This window comes from Homarus americanus, unplaced genomic scaffold (assembly GCF_018991925.1).
Source record: "Homarus americanus isolate GMGI-L3 unplaced genomic scaffold, GMGI_Hamer_2.0 scaffold31037, whole genome shotgun sequence".
Lineage (NCBI taxonomy): Eukaryota > Metazoa > Arthropoda > Malacostraca > Decapoda > Nephropidae > Homarus > Homarus americanus.
Window position 1 is genome coordinate 3,678,093 of NW_024722227.1, and position 25,067 is coordinate 3,703,159.

The 25,067-nt window shown below is 41.0% G+C and overlaps 2 protein-coding genes across 2 annotated transcripts; one reads left to right on the top strand and one right to left on the bottom strand.

The window, feature by feature from the left end:
- The first annotated feature begins 874 nt into the window (after positions 1–874).
- Positions 875–21,885, top strand: LOC121862302 (glutamate receptor 1-like). The gene is made up of 13 exons (XM_042360441.1): positions 875–909; positions 1,398–1,492; positions 1,604–1,704; positions 2,431–2,521; positions 2,917–3,075; positions 3,350–3,441; positions 3,545–3,672; positions 3,854–4,068; positions 6,602–6,757; positions 7,450–7,553; positions 7,940–8,103; positions 11,533–11,670; positions 21,641–21,885. Exons 2-12 carry the CDS (start codon positions 1,442–1,444, stop codon positions 11,613–11,615), a joined length of 1,344 nt encoding a protein of 447 aa, XP_042216375.1. The 5' UTR covers positions 875–909; positions 1,398–1,441; the 3' UTR covers positions 11,616–11,670; positions 21,641–21,885.
- Positions 12,756–14,478, bottom strand: LOC121862303. The gene is made up of 2 exons (XM_042360442.1): positions 14,383–14,478; positions 12,756–13,357 (listed from the first exon to the last, which is right to left on the bottom strand). The coding sequence occupies exons 1-2, from the start codon at positions 14,458–14,460 to the stop codon at positions 13,193–13,195; spliced, it is 243 nt and encodes an 80-aa protein (XP_042216376.1). The 5' UTR covers positions 14,461–14,478; the 3' UTR covers positions 12,756–13,192.
- Positions 21,886–25,067: the final 3,182 nt, after the last annotated feature.

The following is a 25,067-nucleotide window of genomic DNA, read 5'->3' on the forward strand; positions in this document are numbered from 1 at the left end:
AAAATGCGAAATTCGTGAATCCCAAAACCGACTGTACAGTATATGCAATCTCATTGAAATAAAAAGAGTAATAATTCTAGATAACAGCATTAAGCAGAGTACATTTTATATTTGTTAATCACAGAAGACATGCATATCATTCTGATGACAAGCTATATTGCCTGTAATAATTTTGATATTTCATAGTACAATGATTCTCTTGGCCAAAAAGTATTTTATTCTGGGTAGCATCATTATTATTAAGTATAACAATCATTATCATTAGTAGTGGTAGTAGTATTTTTTTAGAATGTATACAAAGATAATTACTTTACACAACAGTCATTCGTTGTTGACGCTGTGTCTGGCGCCGCCGTGCCCGGGATAATGAAGGCTGGTCAACAATGTCTCACTTGACGTTTTTTAAAGGTCAGTGAGTAATTAACATTTGTGTATCTCCAAACCTCGGTAGTATTTCGAAATGAGTACAGTACTTTACTCCGATTCTCTGGGTGAGACAAAATTTCTGTATATTTACTCATTTAAGGAATCTGAAAATGTAAAACTCTACCGTAAACACAAAGTAGCGGATAATGCATCATTAATAACCTTAAGTACATAACAACCAATAACTTAGTTGTCGAACATTAGTGTGATATCTAAGTCAACCTCAGGAACACAGTCGACGTCTGCTGATACATGCATCATCATTTGGCTGCAGTAAAACTTGTCTAGTTTTCACTTCTTTATTTTTCGTTACTTTGGTAAAAATCGTTCCTCCACATACATCGAGAAAGGTTAGAAGGTTAATTGTTCACTGACCTTCTAAACAAGATTGTTGATTGACGTGAATCTAGGAAAAGGAGCGAGTGTGTGGTGGTAGGTGGGCTCAGTGCTTCCCCTGCCTCCGAGGATCCTGCATTCACACGGGTGAGATACGTCCCACTCTTCTCACAACTGATATCTTTATCACTATAACATAGTGAAAATTAGGCTAAAGTAAAGAAGTTACTCACAGAACGAGAAAAAAAACGACCACAATGTGGTGTGAACGTTTTCAAAATAAATATATACATAATGATGGACGTCCTTGAGGGCTGATCTCATCACATTAGATACGGTTTCGTTAGATTAGGTTAGGTTAGGTTGTTAGATTAGATTTGATTTGGTAATATTAGGTTATGTTAGGTATGGTCAGGGGAATTTCGAAACCGTCCAAAACGCTTTGTAGCTGTTGGGAAAAACCCACGACGCAAAATTTCGTTTTCTGGTTATTCTGAAAACGACCACAACGCGTCGTGCTCATTGTTTCGTTCAGTGAGCGAATTTGTTCTTCGAGCCTCGCATATAAATCTGAACTTATCTCCATCATTAACGATATACCTGCACTTTCATGCCCCATTCTCTTTCTCCCTCAGGTGTTATCACAATTTCTTGTCGAAGGTGCTGGTAGGGAAACGTCATGACTTTTAAAAATGACACAGCTCCCTGCCTCAAGCTGGGTGTCGCCTCAGTGAGTATGTGTATGAATATATGTGTATTTGTACATGCATCATAAGTTGGTGATCTTATAATATTTCATGTGTACAGTGAACGTATGATGGTAACCACTCTTCTGGTACAGTGGTTCCCCTTCACTCTCATCTCTGTGACGGGGCCGCCCTACAAGGTGACGGGTGCCATCGCTCAGGTTATGGAAATAGTCGCCCATAAACTTAACTTCTGGTGAGATAATATCAACTGCTTTCTTACTGTGCTCTTGTTTTTCTTGTTCTTATTATATTTGGAAGCTGTTTTTCTCTGATATTGTTCTTGATCTTGTCCTTGTGTTATGAAGTCGTTTTACTGTGTTGTTATTAGTGTTGTTTGTTATTTTGTTGTTGTTATTTTTATGAAGTTCCCCTCTTGTGTTCTGATTGTTACTGTTCTTATTGTTATGTTATTGAGTTGTCTCGATGTGTGATTAATGTTGTGTTATGAAGCTTTTTCATTGCGTTCTTGTTAAAGGTATTATTTTGTTATAACTTGTCTTTTGTGTTATTGTTGTTGATTTTGTTGTTCTTATTATGAAGCTTTCTTATTGTGTTGTTATTTTTGTTGTTCTTCATCCTAATCTTATCTTAGGAAGTTGTCTTATTGTTTGTTGTTGTAATTACTGTATTTAATAGTCCAGCGTCGGTAGGCACCTGCATGAGTTGGCCGGACGCTCACTTTTGTACCATAAGTCACTGTTACTGTACACCGCCATCACTCTCTCCCTCTCAAGTCAGGTACTCAGTGGTTACTCCGTGTGTTTGTCTCGTTGTCCGAGCGGGTTGGACACAGTAGTAACCAAATATTTGATTTGATTTTAGTAATTAACTCATATTTTGATAGCGGCATAACAGGGGGCAGTGTACGCACATTGATCTTAGAACAAATTAATATTATTACTGTATATTTCTATGGCAGTATAGAGTACGTGGTACCTGAGGACAAGCTGTTTGGCTCGCAGCTCCCCAACTCCTCCTGGACGGGTCTGATGGGGCAGCTCACTCGCGGGGTAAGTTTTTAACACTCTTAGTGCTTCCTTTGTTAAATTTACTCCTTAATTAAGGATGCAAATCACATAAAGTTAAATCACCCTCAAGAGAGGGGAAAACTTTTCTTAATATACCAAAGTAATTGTCGAGATTAAGAAAGATCCGCTAAAACTTTGTGTTGCAGCTGGTAAAATCTTGTGTCATGATTCATGGAGCGGTCGATGTTCTTATCCCTCAGGGCGTGAACTGTAAGAGTAATGGTTAACTGTGAAAGTAATGGTTATGTTCCTATGTTCCTAAACTTAAAGACTTAAGCTGAATTACAATATCAGCCTCCTTTCAAGACAAAAGATTATGTGCAGAAGGTGTATTCATAGTTGTTGTAAGTCTTGATGTTTACGATACTCCCCTGCAGGAGGTGGACATGACGGGCGTGGTAATGTCTCTGAGTGATGAGAGGAACCAGGCCATAGACTTCAGCGTGCCACTCTACATGGACGCCAGCAAGCTCGCATATAAGAGACCGGTCCTGGAGTCCGATATCACCGGATTTGTCAAACCTTACACTAACAGGGTACGGAGAGGCAGAAAGGCTCAACTTATTACAATTAAATGACCGATATTTAAAAAAGAGAAGATTCATTAAAACCACAAATCTTGTCACTTATAACAACGATATTCTCTACACATGAGAGAATGCAGAGACAAGTGAAAGGGAAAGAAAGAAAATGAGGCACATTCAAGGAGACATAAAATTACAATGAGAGACAAAGTAAGCGAGAGGGAGAGAGAGAGAGAGAGAGAGAGAGAGAGAGAGAGAGAGATCACTAATCACAAGTGTCACGCAGATGTGGATGTTGTTGGTGCTGACGGTGGTGGGGGTCCTGGTCGCCACCTTCACCCTCATACAGTGTCGACACCGCCTCCTGTCCCGCCCCAGGTAGGTACTAGGTAACCCAGGTAGGTACTAGGTCCCCCAGGTAGGTACTAGGTCATGTGTGTGTATATTTAAGTTACCATTATCATACAACTTGGTGTTACAGAAGTCGCAGCATTAACGAGAGCGACAGCTGGGGTGTATTGGCGGGAGAAATACGACACAGTGACAACACAGTGACCAACGCCTGGTGGACCTCCAACGTGTGGATCCTAACAACACTCTTGGCTCAGGGTGAATCATTGCTATCTATTGTTCCTTTACTGTCTACTTTGTGCTGTTCCCATGCTGCCTTGTGCTAGTTTCCATATCCTGTACTGTTTCCATACTTTCTTGTGCTGTTTCCATACTTTCTTGAGCTGTTTCCATGCTTTCTTATCCCATTTCCATTTTATGGGTGTTCACTCCTCCACAGCACTACCTCGGTGGCCCCAGGGAGACTCACTGCGGGTCATGACGGGGGTCTGGTTGTTGATGGCCTTTATCGTGGGCACCGTTTACCGCTCTAACCTGAAGGCCATGTTGATCCTGCCCAGGCTTAAACTGCCCTTCAACAACCTGGAGGAGCTCGTTGATACCGACATACCCTGCTTCGTCAACCTGGGCACTGCTCTTTATCGTTATGTAGAGGTAATACACTACCCTCCACCATTATGTAGAGGAAATACACTACCCTCCACGATTATGTAGAGGTAATACACTACCCTCCACCATTATGTAGAGGTAATACACTACCCTCCACCATTATGTAGAGGTAATACACTACCCTCCACCATTATGTAGAGGTAATACACTACCCTCCACCATTATGTAGAGGTAATACACTACCCTCCACCATTATGTAGAGGTAATACACTACCCTCCACCATTATGTAGAGGTAATACACTACCCTCCACCATTATGTAGAGGTGATACACTACCCTCCACGATTATATAGAGGTAATACACTACCCTCCACCATTATGTAGAGTAATACACTACCTCCACCATTATGTAGAGGTGATACACTACCCTCCACCATTATGTAGAGGTGATACACTACCTCCACCATTATGTAGAGGTGATACACTACCCTCCACCATTATGTAGAGGTGATACACTACCTCCACCATTATGTAGATGTAATACACTACCCTCCACCATTATGTAGAGGTGATACACTACCCTCCACCATTATGTAGAGGTGATACACTACCCTCCACCATTATGTGGAGGTGATACACTACCCTCCACCATTATGGAGGTGATACACTACCTCCACCATTATGTAGAGGTGAGATATTAACCATCCACCATTATGTAGAGGTGATACACTACCTCCACCATTATGTGGAGGTGATACACTACCTCCACCATTATGTGGAGGTGATACCTACCTCCACCATTATGTAGAGGTGAGATATTAACCATCCACCATTATGTAGAGGTGATACACTACCTCCACCATTATGTAGAGGTGATACACTTCCTCCACCATTATGTGGAGGTAATACACTACCCTCCACCATTATGTAGAGGTGAGATATTAACCATCCACCATTATGTAGAGGTGAGATACTACCCTCCACCATTATGTAGAGGTGATACACTACCCTCCACCATTATGTAGAGGTGATACACTACCCTCCACCATTATGTGGAGGTGATACATTACCCTCCACCATTATGTAGAGGTGGTACACTACCCTCCACCATTATGTAGAGGTGATACACTTCCCTCCACCATTATGTGGAGGTGATACACTACCCTCCACCATTATGTAGAGGTGATACACTACCCTCCACCATTATGTAGAGGTGATACACTACCCTCCACCATTATGTAGAGGTGATACACTACCCTCCACCATTATGTAGAGGTGATACACTACCTCCACCATTATGTAGAGGTGATACACTACCCTCCACCATTATGTAGAGGTGATACACTACCCTCCACCATTATGTAGAGGTGATACACTACCCTCCACCATTATGTAGAGGTGATACACTACCCTCCACCATTGTGTAGAGGTGATACACTACCCTCCACCATTATGTAGAGGTGATACACTACCCTCCACCATTATGTAGAGGTGATACACTACCCTCCACCATTATGTAGAGGTGATACACTACCCTCCACCATTATGTAGAGGTGATACACTACTCTCCACCATTATGTAGAGGTGATACACTACTCTCCACCATTATGTAGAGGTGATACACTACCCTCCACCATTATGTAGAGGTGATACACTACCCTCCACCATTATGTAGAGGTGATACACTACCCTCCACCATTATGTAGAGGTGAGATACTACCCTCCACCATTATTTAGAGGTGATACACTACCCTCCACCATTATGTAGAGGTGAGACACTACCCTCCACCATTATTTAGAGGTTAGACGTTACATGAAATCAATCGTAGTAAAGAATATTATGGTGAATATCACCATCTTTTTGTTGAGCTAAAAAGAGACCGAAGAAGGGTTTGTTTTCTTATCATTACAATACACAGGCGATCAAAACCCCTACTCCCAACTAAACACCGTCTCAACAACACGTGTGGGCAGGCGAGAAAAAAATGTTTTGTTCATTCTGGCAAACTTGTCAGGGCGGGCAACCAGCGCCGACGGGCTTCAACAGGCTTCTACTGTGTGCTGCCATTCTTGATAGCATATTCGCATTCATGAAGCTTGTCAACGCCAGTAATACGCTGCACGTGGAGTGAAGAGAAAGAGATGCACTCTAGCTTAGGGTAAGAATACAAAGAAAGTAGGTCACCCGCTTGCAGATTACCGGCGCTGACAAGTTTACCGGAAAAAACAAAAATTCTTTTCTTGCCTTCCTGCACGGGTGGACTTGTTCAGGATTGAAGAAAACGTCATTAAATAGACTTATGATGATTATGCACTAAAAATGCTTAAGTATTACGCATATATGCAGCTAAAATAGAGGAAATGTGAATGTAGAGGTACTCTTAAAAATAATTAAAATTGCTTGGTGATTATAACTAAATTCAGAATATCCCATGGCTACACATGTATTTTATTATATTTAGATTAAAGACTTCAGGTGCCATATCTATGAAAATGACGTTAGTATGGCAACAATCTAAATGATCACTGTATAAACTCTTTGTCTCTATTATTATCACCTTAATCGTTCCTGGTACAGACAGCAAAGCCGGGGTCGACGCTGTACAAGTTAAAGCGTCAGGCGGTGATTCACACTAACCTGCCTCTGGCCGTCAAGAACCTGTTGGTGGGCACCGAAGCGGCCTTCTCCACCGAAAACGGAATTCTCTTCATCATCCACTCTCATTTTGCTCAGGTAATGAACAAATGTTTGAATGAATAAATACGTACATGAATCGAGTTAGAACTGTTTGATTATATAAACTTGGTACATTTTAACTTAATAAATTATACCATAATTAGGTTGAACTAGGTTAGGATAGTCTATGTATTAAGTTATTCATTTAATATATACAGTATTATAATATCTTAATGATCGTATATGGCCAGTCAGAAGTTTCGAAAAAGTTAAATATATAAAGTATAAGTTATCGCTAATCGGCAGTTATCACTATTTACTCTCGAGTTTTATGTCTCATAGTTTTTTTTTAATGTTGTTGGTCTTGTCAATAGTGGAATTACTAACCTTGAATCAATTATATATGTACCACTTAATAAATCAATTATATATGTACCACTTAATAAATCAATTATATATGTACCACTTAATAAATCACTAATAGGTATAGGATGTAAATTTATACTAATCTAACCTAAATTTTGATAGAAGTCGTGTTCACATACCAAATAGTGATATGGGGAATAGAGAAATAATAATGTCCATCTGCAGAAAGAAAAAATAATTTCTTGTATTTTATAATTGTTGATACTAAAGATCTTTCCAGAGCTTCAGTCAAAAGTCGTAAGCCTTCGGGCAATAGATATGATCCATAAATGTCTCATTTTTTCTTGGTGGTATTGGTGACATGAACTACGACATTAATGAAGACGAAGACGTGCCCTTTATACTTGACGGACGAGACTTTCTATACCACCAGTGTCAGCCTCGCTTTCCCCAAGGGTTCCAACCTCCGCCAAAAGATAGACCCAATGTAAGAATATCCTCACCATGTAATATGCATCAATAACATTTTCTTCTGAATAACTAAGAAGCAGAATAACACTGCATCCCCCTCAACCTAATGAATAATAATTACAAGAAGTAAAATGTTAATATTTCTTCTTTGTTAACGTTCATCAATATCCTTCAAAAATTCCTTCAGTATTCTTAACACATAATGTTCAATATATATATATATATATATATATATATATATATATATATATATATATATATATATATATATATATATATATATATATATATATATATATATATATATATATATATATATGTATGTATGTACCGACAGTATTGTCCTTTGCCATCTGGTCTAATATTACTCTACTGTTATTCCATGCTCTCTTACCACAACAGTGTTCAGAACCTAAACCAATTCGGGATCTTGAATCGCCTGTTAATGAACGGTGTTCGTCACGCCCGAGAGTGTCTCAAGTCAGGATCCTCCGCTAAACAGAACAACAGCCTCCGACCCCTCGAACTTGGAGACTTCTATGGTGTTTTCTCTGTTTATGCAGGAGGTGAGGATAGAAGTGTCACTCGATGTCTATGGCGGTGAGGTACCGAAATCTATAATTATAATCCCGAACATTTTCACGAAATACTTATGGTATACGCACGCTACCCTGTCCGTGTTCGTGTCCTTAGCCAATATCTAATTTGAATGTAAAAATTCCGACGCCTCAAAGCATACCAACATTCAACGATTAATATGTCGCCTTAACGTACACACACAAAGATGATGATTCTACTATTCACTCTTCTCATTTTTCCCTTCCCCCTGACTCTCAAACTAGATCTATTCCGAGAGCTGATATTGTTGATGTAGCATCTCCGAGTGGGAAGGGAGAAATTTGCTCTGCCTTCTTTTGTGTTTCCATATTCATACAATCTGTCTCACTTCAAAAAGTTGGTTTTCCAGCATATTCTTGGTGTAGATTAATATGGTCTTTTTGTCTTCTATTTTTTTTTACTCCTATTTTTTCCCCCCCTAGGCCCCTTGTGAGTCGATGACCGGTGCCCAGGTGAGCTGTTCCCCGTAAAAAAAATAATAATTAATAAATAAATAAATAAAAATCCATATAAAGTAGCGAGCGTCGATTGGCTTATTTTGGAAAATATGAGCAAATCAGCAAGTAGACACAGTACATGACACAAGAACTACAGTCATATGAAATGTTTCGTCCATATATGTGTTGTGTTCGATAAAGGCAGGATTCTCAGAAGCTGCAAATAGAACTTGCTGAATGTATTGGATGACGTTGTTGTGAACTGGTGTACAGTACATAAGAATGGAGGAAACTGCAGCGGGCCTATTGGCCCATACTGGGCAGTCCCATTTACACCCAACCCCTATTGTTCATATAAGCATCCAACCTATGTTTGAATCTATCCAGCGTATTCGAGTTAATGATGATATTTGGTAACTTGTTCCACTCATCCACTATTCTATTTCCAAACCAGTGTTTACCTATTTCGCGCCTAAATCTAAATTTGTCTAATTTAAAACCATTGTTACGAGTTCGCTCCTGGTTGGATAGTTTGAGTACCTTTGTGATGTCCCCTTTGTTTAGCCTTGTAATGTCCCCTTTGCTATTGCAAATGTTAAATTTGATTTGTCATGTACTTTTTCGCATTTTGTTGCTTCACAAATCAGGTGCCATATGCTCGTCTGTGTACTTAATATGTGCACCGCTAGTGGCCCGAAGCATATCTAACCGATAGAGAACTAGAATTTGGGGACTTCACGCTTAAGATAATCTACAATAACTATACAACTTAGAATCTTGGGGTAGACTTATCCTGCTATCATATGATGGTACAAGTTACTTTAAACATCGGATACCTCCCCGATAACTGGCCAAATATCCAGTATCTGTTTTTATTATAGGCTGGATATCAAATATCCAGCTATCTGGATATTAATTTTTCTCCTTGACGGAGTAGGGTATATTTTATTTTTCTTCGACAGTAAGGATGTCAGTCTTCAATTCACACAATAGGGTTGTTAGGGTAACCAAAAAAAAAAACTGACACATTACAATCCCTCAAGAGACGTGGGGTAACACTAGATCCCGAAACATATTAGCAAACAAGGCGATGAACTTGTTGATAGGGCAGTTCATGTCACAGCAAAACTATAGAGACTCAGCATGCCGATCCCGTGTAGTCTCTAGTAAACCAAGGGAACTGTACTACAAACAAAATCACAACTGATACGGAATAAATCACAGCCCCACTAGCAGACGTCACCAATGCCTGGATGGTCTCGAAAAGCCACCCATTACGAACCAATGAAGAGTCGTCTACATCATCTCTGACTCGGATATGCCTGCAAGTGGGAGATGAGCATAGATGTAAGCACTGAAGAACGCAGGTATATTGTAGAGCACGAACTGACCAACCTCTGGATAACTAGATGTAGTATTTTTTACTTTTACTTTTATCCTCTTCACCACTGATCGGCTAGTTTGCCGCTTGGGCGATTGGTCACGTCTCTGTTATGCACTGTTGGCAAGTACTTGGCATACACTGACTCCTGAATGTACCTGAACCTGCTCCAGTGTTGGTCAAGTCTGGTCTTGAAACAGCTCACGCTCGGTGCCGTCACAACACTCTCTGACAGATTGTTTCACGAGTTCACAATAGCCCTTACAATTTTCTGGACTTGTGGCTTGTCCTCACACTGCTCCCTTCAGAGCTGCCTCAGGTACTTGTACAGGCAACCTTTACGGTCGCATAGGCTTATGTGATATGAAACATCTGCAGCAAACACCAGAAAGAAGTTGTCTAGGCACACTTAAGGTTACATTAAGAAACCTTCAAGTCAGGCAGGGCCAGGCAGGGCCAGGCAGGGCCAGCAGGTATTAACAAACCTTACGACCCGCTGAGGTTTCATCCTTGAACAAACAGAAAATAACACATGGATTTTACTCCTCCACCAGTGACACTCTTATCAAAACCATGACATGAACTGATACCTGCATTGGTGCTGTTTCAAATACAAGAAAGATAAATCTTCCATAATATATTTTATTTACACTAACAGATGAGCCTATGCCTCTTCGTCCGTCCCGCCTCTCCCACAACTAACCCAACCCTTATATATCATAACATTCTCTGTTTTTATCCTAAAGGTCCTTCCTGAAGTAAGTCCTTCCCGAGGGGGTATTTCTTACTTCATTGAGTTAAACAATCTGAATGTCTACTGACCAACCCGACTCTCACACCCTCTCTCACTACATCCTCACTTGCCCTATGACCTCCTCCTATAGGTCCCCAGCCGTTACCAACACCTCTTCCCTCCCAGACCAGATATCCCTCCTCCTAGTCACAGGCCTGGCATTTGACATTATTAGGGACCTGCCACTCTTTGCCATAAACAGATAAAATGTACCGGGAACTTTCCCCCCACACACTCATCATTCTCTCACTTTATGTAACTTGACAGAACCTATGACCCTTCAGGCTTTTACGCCCTTAATGTACGAGTCATAAAGGCAAGTAAGAACTCTTCATACTTCCCTGTTGGGCGCTGTAAACGCTTCTGCGCTTCACCTTGCACAGGATGTAAGGGGGTGCCCAATAAACTAGCCCCCTCGGGGGCAAATCTGAATCTGAATGTCTACTGAGAATAATTGCATACACAAACAACTTTGGTGTTGGAGAACTGATTTTTATAGTGTCTCAGGGATACGGTGGTCATAAGAACGTACGTTTATCTGTAGATTCTTTTCCTAATATTTTCTTTGGTCTATCTTCTCACCTTGTTTTCGTACAGTATTTTGTTTCTTAATGTCCTGCACATGTTCAGATGAGGAAAAACATAACTACTTAATCAGTTATATATGAATCCATTCATTTGATCATCTTTTTACATAATAATCATCTAGCTACTTATTCATTAACTTATTCACTAAAATTCAAAACTCTTTATCTTTGCCTTACAGGAATATTACTGGCAGGTATCGTGTTTCTTCTGGAGCAGATTCGAAGGACCCAGCCTCGTACCGCCTCGCATGAACTTCACTAAGTTCGTCTGAACATCATTGGGTGCTACTATAGCATGCGGTCTACAAGATATTTAGGTTAGGTTAGGTTAGACTAATGATATCTTTGTAGACCGCACGCTAGACAGTAATAGTGCCTATCTTTGACTGTCCTTGCCTACCCTCACTGACTGTCCTTGCCTACCCTCACTGACTGTCCTTGCCTACCCTCACTGACTGTCCTCGTCTAAACCTCACTGCTTCGCCTCAGCTTTACTGATTGTCCTCACCCTAACGTTACTAACACACACAGGGTCACAGCTCAAGATTGAAGAAGCCGCAGTTCCAGAAAACTGTGAGGGCAAACTTTTTCGGGGTGAGAGTTGTGAACTCTTGGAACAATCTACCAGAGAGTGTTGTGACGGCACCGAGTGTGAGCTCTTTCTAGACCAGACTTGACCAACACTGGAGCAGGTTCAGGTACATTCAGGAGCCGGTGCATGCCCAGTACTTGCCAACAGTGCGTAACAGAGACGTGACCGATCACCCAAGCGGCTAACGAGCCGATCAGTGGTGAAGAGGATAAAGGTAAAAGTAAATATGTGCAATGTGTAGAAGGATAATTCTATGTATGCAAACGAAAGTGTTGTGCTCTATGTGTATGTCAAATTACAGTTGTTTTCCAATACATAAATATGTAAAGGAGTAGTACTGTAAAATATTTACAGTATATGAAGAAGGGTAGTATCGTGCAACACATAGATTAACTGTCGAACAACTGTGAGGGTAAGTTACTGAGAAGCGCAAGATATTTCAGTGTAACTCAAATAAACATATCAGATGCAATAGTTACAGAAAAATGGACGCTTTTAACCTACTTAGGTAAGAAAACATCTTGTTCGAAATGGTTAAAAACGTGTGACCACCTTTAAGATTTTCATAAACTAATCCTCAATGCAGCTCCTTCTGCTAAAACTTATGTGAAAGGTGATGCTAAGACGACACACTTTAGGTTTGCGACACCAATCACTCAGGAAGTTATTTGGCTCTTTTTGTAATGGCATTGGAATATAATTTCATTATACTGTATATAGTATTCCGCACCTGTACATACAAATGTTACTATGGGAGTGCCCATAATATTAGTTCATTATCTCACAAAATAGGGTATTTCAAAACAAAGATTAGATGTAATTTGTATTAGATGTTTCTGGCTCCCTGTTGTTGTATAGCTGCGTTGGTCTGTCCGCTCTTTATATGAAGTCCCACGTGGTCAAAGTTTTTAATCTAGTTATATTGAATCTAATTTCTGCCTTCGGAATATTATTAATGGTTCATTAGCTGATCTTAGTTACATATGGGGAGTTGCACAAATTATGGAATCTATTTTTTACAGATATTTTTATCATGATTGCTGAACAAGCGAGCTTTGGTGCCTTTCTGACATTTTATTTCACTTGTCCTTCAATAATGAAGAAAATGCATACATATTTCTAGGAACGTTTCTCGGTTAATTCTTTAAAGTAATTCCACGAATAATCAGATCCATTTTTCACAATGATGGTTCACCCTAAGCCAGACGGTGTTGTTTTCTTGTTGGCTGATGACCACTTCCATGTTACTAACGCCTACCAGCACTTCGCATGTTGCTTAGGTCTTGTGATCCAAGTAGAGTGTTAAGGATTTCTGAGTTGCGCTTGTGTACAGGTTCCCTCACAGCTTGGTGGTGATGTGGTGGTAGGGGCACGATCACCAGAGGCACCAACCCCTCACCTCCCTCTGTCTGCTGCAACGTGGACAACATTTGAATAAGGTGAAGTGCTTTAACTACACAACAAAATGAATATGAGTGTTAGTAAGACTCCCAGTTATACTCTACAATTACTTTGACCTCGTCTCGCCGCCTGCCTGTATGTTTGTCAAAGATTTGGATCCTCAACTCAATGTTGTGGTACAAGTGTGTACGATGAACAGCCCAAAACCTCTACACAAACAGTACAAATTCATTCGTATTATGAGTGACTTATAAAAAAAGAAAAACTTTTAGAAGGGAAACGTGGAGTACTTGTTGTACTCCAGTCAACAGTTTATACACTTTAATGGTAATTTTGGGTTACTTTTTTTTAACTTATCCCAGAAACTTGGCCGCTGTCATCAATTTTCAAGCAGTTTTCAAGGATTATTTAAACTCGTAATATTTTGGTTATTTGAAAGTTGTCAAACCGTTGCCAGTTCTGCTCAATCACTTGTATTAGCTTATTTTTTTTTATATCATAATATTAAACTCTTTGTCACATGTACTGTACAGGTATAATATTTGAATAATGGTAATAATGTAAGTGTACAATTTCACATATAGCTTTTAAATGCAAAACTAAGACCAGATCTTGCACTTAGTTATGGCACTCTTAAGTGGTTTTGATTCCCTGACGAACACGACCAGTCATATTTTCCAAGTAGTTAGACGCACTACAAGGTTGAGTCCTCTTCCCACGCACCTACAGTATATGGTATGTAATTTGAATAACTATGCCGTAACTCGTGTGCAGAAGCGTCTCTCCCTCTCTCACCTCATACTCTTCCCACATAATACATAAAACTGATTTGATTATTGATGTAAGCCTTCTTATCGCTATATAAAGTTCATAGACTTGATATATCGTTTTTTTTTTTAATTCATAATTTCTATCGCTTATCAGTTTACTAGCCGCTCGGGCTATCGACTGAAACAAGCAACATCAACGATATGCTTTGTTACTTCAAATGTTCGACAGTTTGTAATTTAACTGAGAAAAACAAAAGGTGACTCACCTCGTCCACCCAGAGAGGGTGGGAGGCAACCAGCGCCAACATGAGGAGGGCAGCCAGGGACACACCAACACTAACCATTGTGCTCACACCTGCAGGAAAGGACCAACATACTACAGTAATTCATGTGTGATAAGTTAGCATTTTCCAGTGAACACTCAATATCTTGGTACAACTATGTGTGTATATAGTATTTTATCTTGGTACACGATGTGTGTATATAGTGTTTTATCTTGGTACACGATGTGTGTATATAGTGTTTTATCTTGGTACACGATGTGTGTATATAGTGTTTTATCTTGGTGCACGATGTGTGTATATAGTGTTTTATCTTGGTACACGATGTGTGTATATAGTGTTTTATCTTGGTGCACGATGTGTGTATATAGTGTTTTATCTTGGTGCACGATGTGTGTATATAGTGTTTTATCTTGGTGCACGATGTGTGTATATAGTGTTTTATCTTGGTGCACGATGTGTGTATATAGTGTTTTATCTTGGTGCACGATGTGTGTATATAGTGTTTTATCTTGGTGCACTGTATTTTATTCAGGTACACCTCTGTGTGTGTGCCTATCTTTTTTTTTTAGTATATTTATGTATGTATCAGTGATGAAGGTCTAGAAAACTTATTTTCCAGGCCCGCTCTCCCACAGTCGGACATCCTTAGTCTAGGGTCGAAGGGTTTTAGCTTAAGTCCTTTCGAAACCCAGTACTTGTCAACAGTGCGTAATAGAGACGTGACCGATCGCCCAAGCGGCTAACGAGCCGATCAGTGGTGAAGAGGATAAAAGAAAAAAACTCTTGGGTCTGATGGGAGAGACTTGTCAACTGGTAAGGTTAGATTCAGGTAGTAAAGATGACTCACTTCAGGTCACAACCAATACCATTAATCCAATACTTCTTGGGTCTGGGAAAAAAATTCAATAGAAAAGGATTCCTTAGGTTAAGTTTCTGAGGGAAGATGGCCCACGCAACACATATGATTCCAATTCAGTTCAAACAACAGAACATTGCTAAGTTTTCATCACTGGTCAATCAGGGTCTGACCATTCTAAGTGTGCCCGACAGCTGAGGCCCCATAGATGCTGACCTGAGTATATAGTGAGTATGTTGATGTTTCTTACGTGTAGTGAACACTTCTCATGTTTCAAATATATAGAAAAATTAAGTAACCTAGACATGATCAACGAGCCTAAGATCGAAGATATGACCGAATAAATAAATAAAAAGTAAATGGTGTATATTCAAATACTTATATTAAATATTGAAATTGAAAAAATAATAATTAAGGTATACATATGCCCATACTAGTTAGAAAACATTTATGCTTTAAGACACTACTGGCCCTTCATTATCCATGGACTTCAACCCCTCAAAGATAGCATCTTGTATGAGCAGAGACGTCAAGCTTTACACAATATATATATATATATATATATATATATATATATATATATATATATATATATATATATATATATATATATATATATAATAAATGAAAATAAATGTTAAAATTGCAGTTGTCTCGGTTTCTGTCTCAGATTCTAAAATTAGTGGTTTCATTACACAATGTATTAACCTATTGTTTTATTTTAGTACACTGTGTTTCCTGGGATTTTATCTTTGTACACTATGTATGCCTTGTGTCTTTATCTTATCACACTATGTGTGTACATTGTGTTTTATCTTATTACATTATGTGCATACCTATTCTTTTATCTAATACTAATACCTGTATGTATTAGCCTTAACGTCAATATTGCATGCTAGAAAAATATTGGTCAGATCACATGATGATCTGTATGATTCAGTTATCTGGAATATAAGGCTCATAATAAAAAATTTCAAGTGACAGTGTTAAGCATGACTCACCCGCTGCTTAATGAGAAAGGGAAGGCACGGACAAGTGCCTTAAGTAGTGACCCACTCAGGAGTAAGGATGCTTACCTCAGAAGGATCCGGACACGACTGAAGGTATCAGCTGCTCCATATATATATATATATATATATATATGTGTGTGTGTGTGTGTGTGTGTGTGTGTGTGTGTGTGTATGCCCCCTCAACATCCCCCCCCCCTCACACAAGAAAGCCCTCCTACATGTATTCACCAAAATTCTCCAGTTTCCCCCACCTACTTAACATGGCCGCCAAGTTACCAGCCATCAGAGCGGCTCAAGGGCTCGTTTACCCTGCCGGGAAAACTATATTGTAAATATTTCAGACATCAAAGGTAACGTTACCTTTATACGACGACCACCACCTGGACCACGGGGTGGCGCAGGTGGTGAAGATGGTGCCGGGAATTCATAAAAAGATGACTAGGTAGTTTAGAAGAGAGAAGAATCGTTTTTCCCTTGAACCACTGGCCCCATCTTATTCTAATAATTTTCAGATTAATTTAGATATTTTTCATATGATGCTGTGTTTCCATTGCATTTCAATCCAGTACTCACCCTGTTTGAGGTGAACCTGCAGTTGACTTTGTTCGATTTTTTGTTGATGCATTGAGGTGAGGGAGACGACCGTACTGCCACTTAATCTCCCTCCCATTAGGCCATTACCTCCCATTCTGTCATAACCGTAAAGTTGAATTCGGATGTTTTGTATATAATTAACATTATCGTAAAAATTGAATATAATAAAATGCATTACCGTAAATATGTACTGTATTTAAAAAGGCTTATTACATGCAGTACTTATAATACATATATTTTTATTATATCTTAGGGTGTATTTTTTCTTAGGACAAATCTTCAAAAACATAATGAAAGTAAACATGAAAATTGGATTCAGATTACAGGAATTTCTCAAAGACGTAACCTTTCCATAATGACGGGGTGACTATCTGACAGGTCACATGGGTGATTTACTAAGTGCATAAACGTGATCAGGATTAGAAATCATGTGTAGGAGACCACTGACTAGTGTTTACCAAACTTAACATAAAAGTAAGATGGGTGTACAAGATGATATTACAAACAGACAAGGGAGATGAGACAGTGGGAAAATTAATGGGAGTACAGTACAGTTTATCCGAAAGCTGGAAAAATTATATGAGGTAAATCAAAAGAACATAAGGACACACAAGCTTTGGGGGGAATAGCACTAAGGGTATACTGTAAATGAGCCAGTAGAGTTTGTGTTAAAATTTACGTAGTGCCATTAATCACCACACACTGCTTGCGGTCATGTAGAAAGTGTTCGATTCACACTCGGACATTTCCCCGAACCCCGTACCCTTCCAGTTTAATTGTTTGCCTTTCACGGGGTACACTGTCGAAAGCTTTGGCAAAATCTAGGTACCGGTATGTATTGACGATATTACCTCCCTGTTCCAGAATTTGGGTCGAAACATCCAGTACCTTGGGTAATTGTGTTAAGCAGGAGCGCCCCGGCATAAAACCTTGTTGGCAATCCTTTACAAGGTTGTTTCGTAGTAGATGTTCCATTGTGGCATCTCTGATAATACTCTCAAGTACTTTACATATTATGCTGGTCAGGCTCACCGGTCTATAGTTGTTCGAGGAGTGACGATCGCCCTTCTTGAAGATAGGACTCACATAAGCCATTTTCCATTCACTGGGGACCTTTCGCTCATCCAGGCATTTACAAAACAGGATCTTCAGGGGCTCGGCAAGCTCGTTGCTCAACTCTTTTACCACTCTAGGATACACCATGTCAGGTCCGGGACTCTTATGGACCTTTAGCCTGAACAGTTTATTTCTAATACCCTCTTCTGTGAACACAATGTGAGTCAGTGCTGTGTCGAACCGTCTGTCCTCGAACGTAAGAAGGTTAATTGCATCCTCTGTTGTGAACACCGAGGAAAAGAAGCTGTTCAATGCCTCAGCTTTATCCTGGTCAGAATCTGCGTAACTACCATCTTCAAGCCTCAGGTCTGATACTCCTACTCGCGTTTTTAATTTCGACTTTGCATTGCGGTAAAACGCCTTTCGGTTTGACTTGACCTCGCTTGCAACCAGCCTCTGGAACTCCTTTTCAGCCCTTCTACACTTTGACTTTGCTTGGTTTCTGGCTCTTGCATACATCCTCCTGTCCTGCTCATCATTTGACCCAACCCACGTCTTGAATTTCTGGGTTTTCTTCTTAACTCTGTCGACCGCCGCATGGTTCATGTGTAGGGATCCCCTCGTATTCCTAGAGGCACTGGGTTTGGTCTTGGGTATATATTTATCTATCAAATGGGTCACTTTACTAGTTATGATATTCAGCGTAGTGTCTGCGTTCTTGTGACTTAATGAGTCAGGCCAGTTCATACCCCTCATCTCTGCCCTTAACCCGTTGTAATTTCCCTTGTAATATTTGCACCTTGGCCTGGCCTTATCCTGAACTAAGTAACAGTTAAATCTGAATGACAACACTATATGGTGACTGGTGCCAACTGGGGCAAGGTGTTCCAGTTTGGCCACCATACCCTCCTCGTTTGTTATGATGTGGTCCAGTGGCTTGTTTGCTCCCCTCTGTAATGTGTCGGGTCTCTAACATGTTGAAACATAAAGTTATCTCTCAGTGTTTCTACAAAAAGAGCAGCAGGGTTATTCAAGTCATTTGGGGTGAACTCGTTTCTCCAGTCGATGTCGCCATAGTTAAAGTCCCCTATGATAAGGAGGTGGCTAGGGTTGAGCATTGCCGCATTGTCTATTAAAGCTCTTAAGTACTTTTGATTTAGTGGGCCACAGTTTGGGATCTGTAGATACACCCAACAATAAGTAATTCTCCTCCCTTTAATTTAATTAGACTCTTCAAAAATATCCTCTCCCTGTACCCTCGCCTGGCTGGCTCTAAGGTCTTGCCGAGCATAGATAACCACACCCCTCTTGCAAGTTTCTTGAGAAAGGTTCGTAAATGAGTCGTATCCATCAATACTGAACTCACATTCCTCTGGGTCGATTCTCCTGTTCTTGTACAACAGTTCTACAACTCCTACAATATCTGGTTGGTGTATTTCAGTAGTGTTTCAAACTCCTCTCTCTTATCGAGAAACCTGTCAGTATTAGTGCACATGACATTCAAGCCAGAATTTGTTCTCGGTAACGTCTCTGCTCTTAGTAGTAACCCCCTCCCCCCATTCTCAGAAGCTGCAGCATTTGCTAAGTACACTGTATTTTTCAGGGTATGGTTAGAAATGTCATTGTTTACACGGCTCTCATCTCCTCCTGTCCGGTAGGCAGAGCTGCTGCCGCCTCCCGGGTGGGGGGTAGAGCGAGTGGAGGGTGCGCTGCTGCCCCCTGGCCCTGTGTCGGCACACTTGCTTCCACTACCCTCCCCCTGAATATAACCCATGTACACCTGTCCCCGTTCCTCCTTGACTCCTGCCTCTTCTCCTTCAAGTCCTGCAGGAGCTTCTTGTGATGTTCCCTCTGCATTACCGTGCGATCTGGGTGAATGAATACACCCCGAAATGCGTCGCTCCTTGATAAGTTTTTTGCCCACCGAATAACCTACCATTTCTTTTCCTCTCACTAGTGTGATCCTGAGGGTGTAACAGGCGGAGCTTCTTTCACTTTATATTCCATCTAAGCTGTCACTATTTGTAATGGCCCGAGTTTCTTTACTTCATATTTTACCATCCAGATATTATTTTCTGTTATTATTCTTCAATTCTTTATTTATATATATATATACCTTATATTCTTATTTAGTATTCTTTTCTTAGTTATGTATATTTTTTTATATTAAACTTTCATGGTGTATTTATTTAATAATTTCTATGCTGTGTCTTTAGTTCCACAATGTACAAAAATGTCATATATTTTTTCCATATACTGTATATCATATTTTCTAAATTTCAATGTCCTTACCTTTCTGAAGTATACTCTGTTTTTACTTATATTCTCATACATGGGTTCTCTGGGGAACCATGTTATTCTTAGTGCAACACTTATTATACTTACAAGGGTAGGCTGCCACCACCCAGACTTTTAGTAGAATATAACATAACTCATGGACAGCTGTTGGGTAGTGTGGTAGATGTACAGGCACGTGAGTAAGTATTATTTTCTGGGAACCAATGTTTAGAAGGAATAGAGTGGTGATACTCGTAGATTACTAATTCAATATTTATTAACACAGTGAGTGAATAAGATGTTATTTAAATTCACTCAGACAAGGCTGGACCCTCAGGTCTTACTGTACCATTGACAAAACAGATCCGCAATTACTTATTAATTCATGAAACACTTCAAGTACTTATTATGTCATTAAACAACTCCAAGTACTTAGTATATCATTTAACTACTTCAATACTCATTACTTCATGAGACAACAGTTGTATTATTTCTCTGACAAGTAAGATTCAGGAGTTACTACACACGGTCAGATAACACTGGACCCTTAGGTCATACTTGTAACAAATTACATCTTCAATTCTTGGTTACAACATTTAACAATCATTATATTATTCCATTGTTACTGCAAGTGGATAATATGACACACTTGACACTATCCCGAATTAAAATAGTCTTTATAACAACATGTTATTTCGGAATGACTAACGTGACACTTTAATTCATATTCAGTGGTTTGGTGGACTCAACTCAGAGAATAACAATAACCTTGGTACCACCAACATTCATGGATTCAATACTTAACCTGGGATGCTATATTTCTGCAAGTCATCCCAACCTTAGATATTAACCCGGCTCCATACATATAGCCAAGAACAGTAGATGGACCACGATCACAAGACGGAGTCCACGGGCCAAAGTTGTTTACAGGCTCTCCCGCTAGCTGGGAGCGCCCCGCCCGGGAAGGGTTGTGGCAGAGGGTCGGCCATGGCGCCTACCAAAGAATCTCGCCCTGGGATTCTAATCTCGCCACCTTAAAGACATCCTTCGAGAACCAACTTGCCCATAGGCAGCTACCAAACGTCAGTAGTGTTGCTAACACACAAACAGCGTCTGGAGATGCATAGAGAAGAAATCACGAGAGAGTGAATATTTAACTTCACAATACAAAACATAGGTCTGGCAACGGTCCAGACCACACTTACTTTATATTAATCCTTTCACTGGGTAAATGACGATTTCACTGTTACAACATGAACACTGATATACACAAAATTGACTAAGTTAAACTGAATTAATATGGCGGTAGGGAACACTAATTCACATACCTGGAGATGAGTGGAGAAGAAATCACGAGAGGGTGATTTTTGCTCGGGCATCGATATGCCTGAGGGCATATCGGCTCCAGAAAAACTAATCTTACTAACAATAGACCTTCTATTCAAAGTGATCGCTGGGCACCTTGTAGTGTACCCCATCCCCTACAAGTGACGACTGAGCTCCAGCGCGCCTACCAGCCAATCAGCGTACAGCCAGCGATGCTGGTAGACCTACTCTCCAGTGCAGTCGCACACGTAGCAATGCTAGGACCAGAGTACCAGGGATTCCTGGCGTCCTCCTCTGTGATTGGCTCTCACGCTACACGCACCCCAAATCCTGATGTTTCTAAATTGTATAAATACGGCCGTGGCTGGCCAGGAAGACCATGAACAACAACAACGACACTCGCCAGCCAGCCTTCGCCGTGAACGGACCTCTTTCTAGAACCTTCTCTGCTAAAGCCTGCCAGCCTGTTTTTCAACCGTTGACGACCCCCGAATCGACCCACCACACCCATCATTACACACACCGGTAGCTCGTTGCAGACAACGCCCTCTGTGCTCCTACTGATCAGGGGTGACTCCTGATCAGAGGCGGCCCTGATCGGGTGATCTGTAACGGCTTTCTGTAGCGGATTTGGGCCGCGATCCCATTGGTGTTACTTGCACCTCTGGCTGTTTTACCTTGTTCTTCCTTCTTTTTTCGCTCTGGCCTGGGGACCTGCACCCTAGAGGTGTATTCGTCCTTGGGTCCCCCCTGTAACTGTTCACCTCCACTGTAGGGGTTTGTGAACACGAAAGGGGGTAGGAGCAGAACCCACCTCTCCGCCGAGCCTTCCTGGGAAACCGTGATCGTGCGTGTTCCACCTAGGAAGGGGGTCGCAAATCCTTAATCCTCCACCCCTCCCCCGAATAGGTACACATCAAGTTCACGCCTATAAGTGAACATTCAGTAACACTAGGGAAATAGGATCCCCTGACGGGGCTTTCGGGACAGTGTTGCGGGAACCACTCTACGACCACTCGACCAACAAGTGGCGGTGGGGAGTGTTGTAATTCTTGTAACAAACTCTGTCCTGGAATAGGTAGGTCTCAAGTTTGAAATCACGCAAGGGTGGCATGTCCACCACACACCCTCTAGTATGAGAGCACACCGGATACGGATACGCTCCCATGAAGGGGGCGTGACTGACGGAAGAAAAAATGAATTAGCAAGACTCCTTACTACAACACTACTAATCAAAATTTCCAACCTTATCACGACCAAGGACTCCTTCATCGCCTTGTGCCTGACTGAGAATGATGTTGACCAACTCCTATCGAACGACAGCACAAAGAAACTGAAGTCCGCGAAATTCGAAGTTGCAATCCCTCCTCAACTCCGAGCGAGGAAGTCAATCGTGATCAAAAGATTAGATAAAGCAATCACTGAAGAATCTAGCGAACAGGAATTGGCATCTGATATAGAAGACAAAAATGAATGGGCCAAGGTGGAGGAAGTTGTCAAGCTGCCCAGACTGCCATCCATGCTGAAAATACGGTTCACTGAAATAGCCATGGCCCAAAAAGCAATCCAGGAGGGACTGTGTCTCTCCTACTACCACGTTAGCAGCAGCCAGGTGGAGCAGGAGGAATTCTTCCCCATAACTCCATGCTGGAATTGCTACCAATATTCACACATGGCAACAGACTGCCCTAACAAGGACATCAAGCACTGCTCAGAATGCGGGAATAAGGGGCACACCTTCAGAGAGTGCAAAAATAAAGACAACCCCAAATGCCTAAACTGCGAAGGGGATCACAGAACACTGGCCACTCGCTGCCCCATACGAAAAGCGATAGTCAATCAAAAGAAGGAGAAGGAGAGGGAGAAGACACAGGAACAGCAAAACAAGACATACTCAGCTGTAACCAAACTAACCAGAGAAACGACAAAGATCCTCGAAAAAGTCGCCACACCACCCCCCGCAAACCAACCTATTGTGCTTCAGCTTGGAAATAATCTTTCTGTAAAAATAATGACATCCATAATCCACGCCCACATAATGAATATAGCCAGACCTGGAACTTTCGCCAAGGCAGCAAGAGACATGTTCGCCGCCAACAACCTGCCAGATATGGAATTCCCAAATGATGTGCCTTCCTCTGAAATCTTCAACTTCATTTACAAATCAGAGAGCACTGAAATCCAAATACCAACAACTCACGAACCTTCAACTAATGAACCATCAACACAAGAACAGACTACCTCAGACATACAACCCGAGCCAGCAAGCGATGAAGAATCAATGGAAGACTCAAGCGAAGATGAAACCACCACAATAATAGAACAAGCCGCCAGAGTCAAAACCCCAAAAAAGAAACAAACAGGAACTAAGGTACCACCTGCTACGGAGAACAAAGATCTAGGGCATGAAACTGGTGTCCGATTCTACTCCACTACAGCTCCTCCCATAGTCTCAAAAGAAAGATTAATGGCAGAAATAAGGCAAGGCAAGATCAAATACACATACTCAGACAAAAACCTAGATGACTCACATATTGAAACACTAATGAAGAAGGGAAGAATCCTCACAAAACACAACAGAATAGAAAGAGTTGATCAGTCAACATTTAAAAAGATCCGCTTGGGCCTGGACAGGAGGCTGTCAGGGGAGCACCGGTCAGCAAAAATGGCGCAAACCAGCTCTAGACACCAGCCTTCATAATAAATAAGCTAAAAATAATCCAACACAATGTCTTAGCATGGATCCCACAAAGAGCAAGCGAATTATACAACACATACCGTAACATAGACCCAGATATTATTCTCATCAATTCGCATGGAAAGAAAAACTCAGAAAAAATAAAACTATTTAACTACACAGTATACCAAAAAAACAATCAAGACACACCTCATGATGGAATAGCCATAGCCATCAAACGAAACATACAACACAAGATACACGACTCATTTCAGGAAAACTTTCTGGCGATCGAAATTAACTGCCCAACAGGACCTATTATAATCGGCACCTGTTACCTCCCTCCAAGAAGACCCATATTCCCATTAGCAGACATGCTCAAACTCCTGAGAAGAAACATACCAGGATATTTCTTGGGTGATTTAAATGCTCGACATCGCGTCTTGGGACACCAGGACAACAACGCCGTGGGCAAGATCTTAAACACATTACTGAGTCACGGCAACGCAATTCACCTCGGCCCGGAATTCCCCACATACATCAGTGCAGGTAAAATCGGACATCCAGACATAGTATTAACAAACCAGCATCACCATCTTAACCTGCAAATGGAACCCGGCCCAATAACCACCAGTGACCATCTCCCTATCGTAGCCACACTCTCCACGTCGCCAATTCAGATCCCTGCCAGGACGAGATACAGCTACAGCCGATCCAACTGGGAGGAATTCCAAAATGAGTTAAGCAACCACCAAATAACCAGGCTAAACAACAAACACACCTCCCAAATAGACAGCACACTGGAGACATGGTACGGAAACGTGATCCAAGCAATGGAACACCACATACCCACGACCACTCACCGCACATT

What these genes read in the sequence shown, in the direction of transcription:
- LOC121862302 (XM_042360441.1), top strand. Translation starts at nt 1,442, where the DNA reads ATGACTTTTAAAAATGACACAGCTCCCTGCCTCAAGCTGGGTGTCGCC. An exon ending in GCCCATAAACTTAACTTCTG is followed by an intron (nt 1,705 to 2,430) that starts GTGAGATAATAT and finishes TTTCTATGGCAG; the next exon opens with TATAGAGTACGTGGTACCTG. An exon ending in TTTCTCTGTTTATGCAGGAG is followed by an intron (nt 8,104 to 11,532) that starts GTGAGGATAGAA and finishes TTTGCCTTACAG; the next exon opens with GAATATTACTGGCAGGTATC.
- LOC121862303 (XM_042360442.1), bottom strand. Translation starts at nt 14,460, where the DNA reads ATGGTTAGTGTTGGTGTGTCCCTGGCTGCCCTCCTCATGTTGGCGCTG. An exon ending in ACCCTCTCTGGGTGGACGAG is followed by an intron (nt 13,358 to 14,382) that starts GTGAGTCACCTT and finishes TCCACGTTGCAG; the next exon opens with CAGACAGAGGGAGGTGAGGG.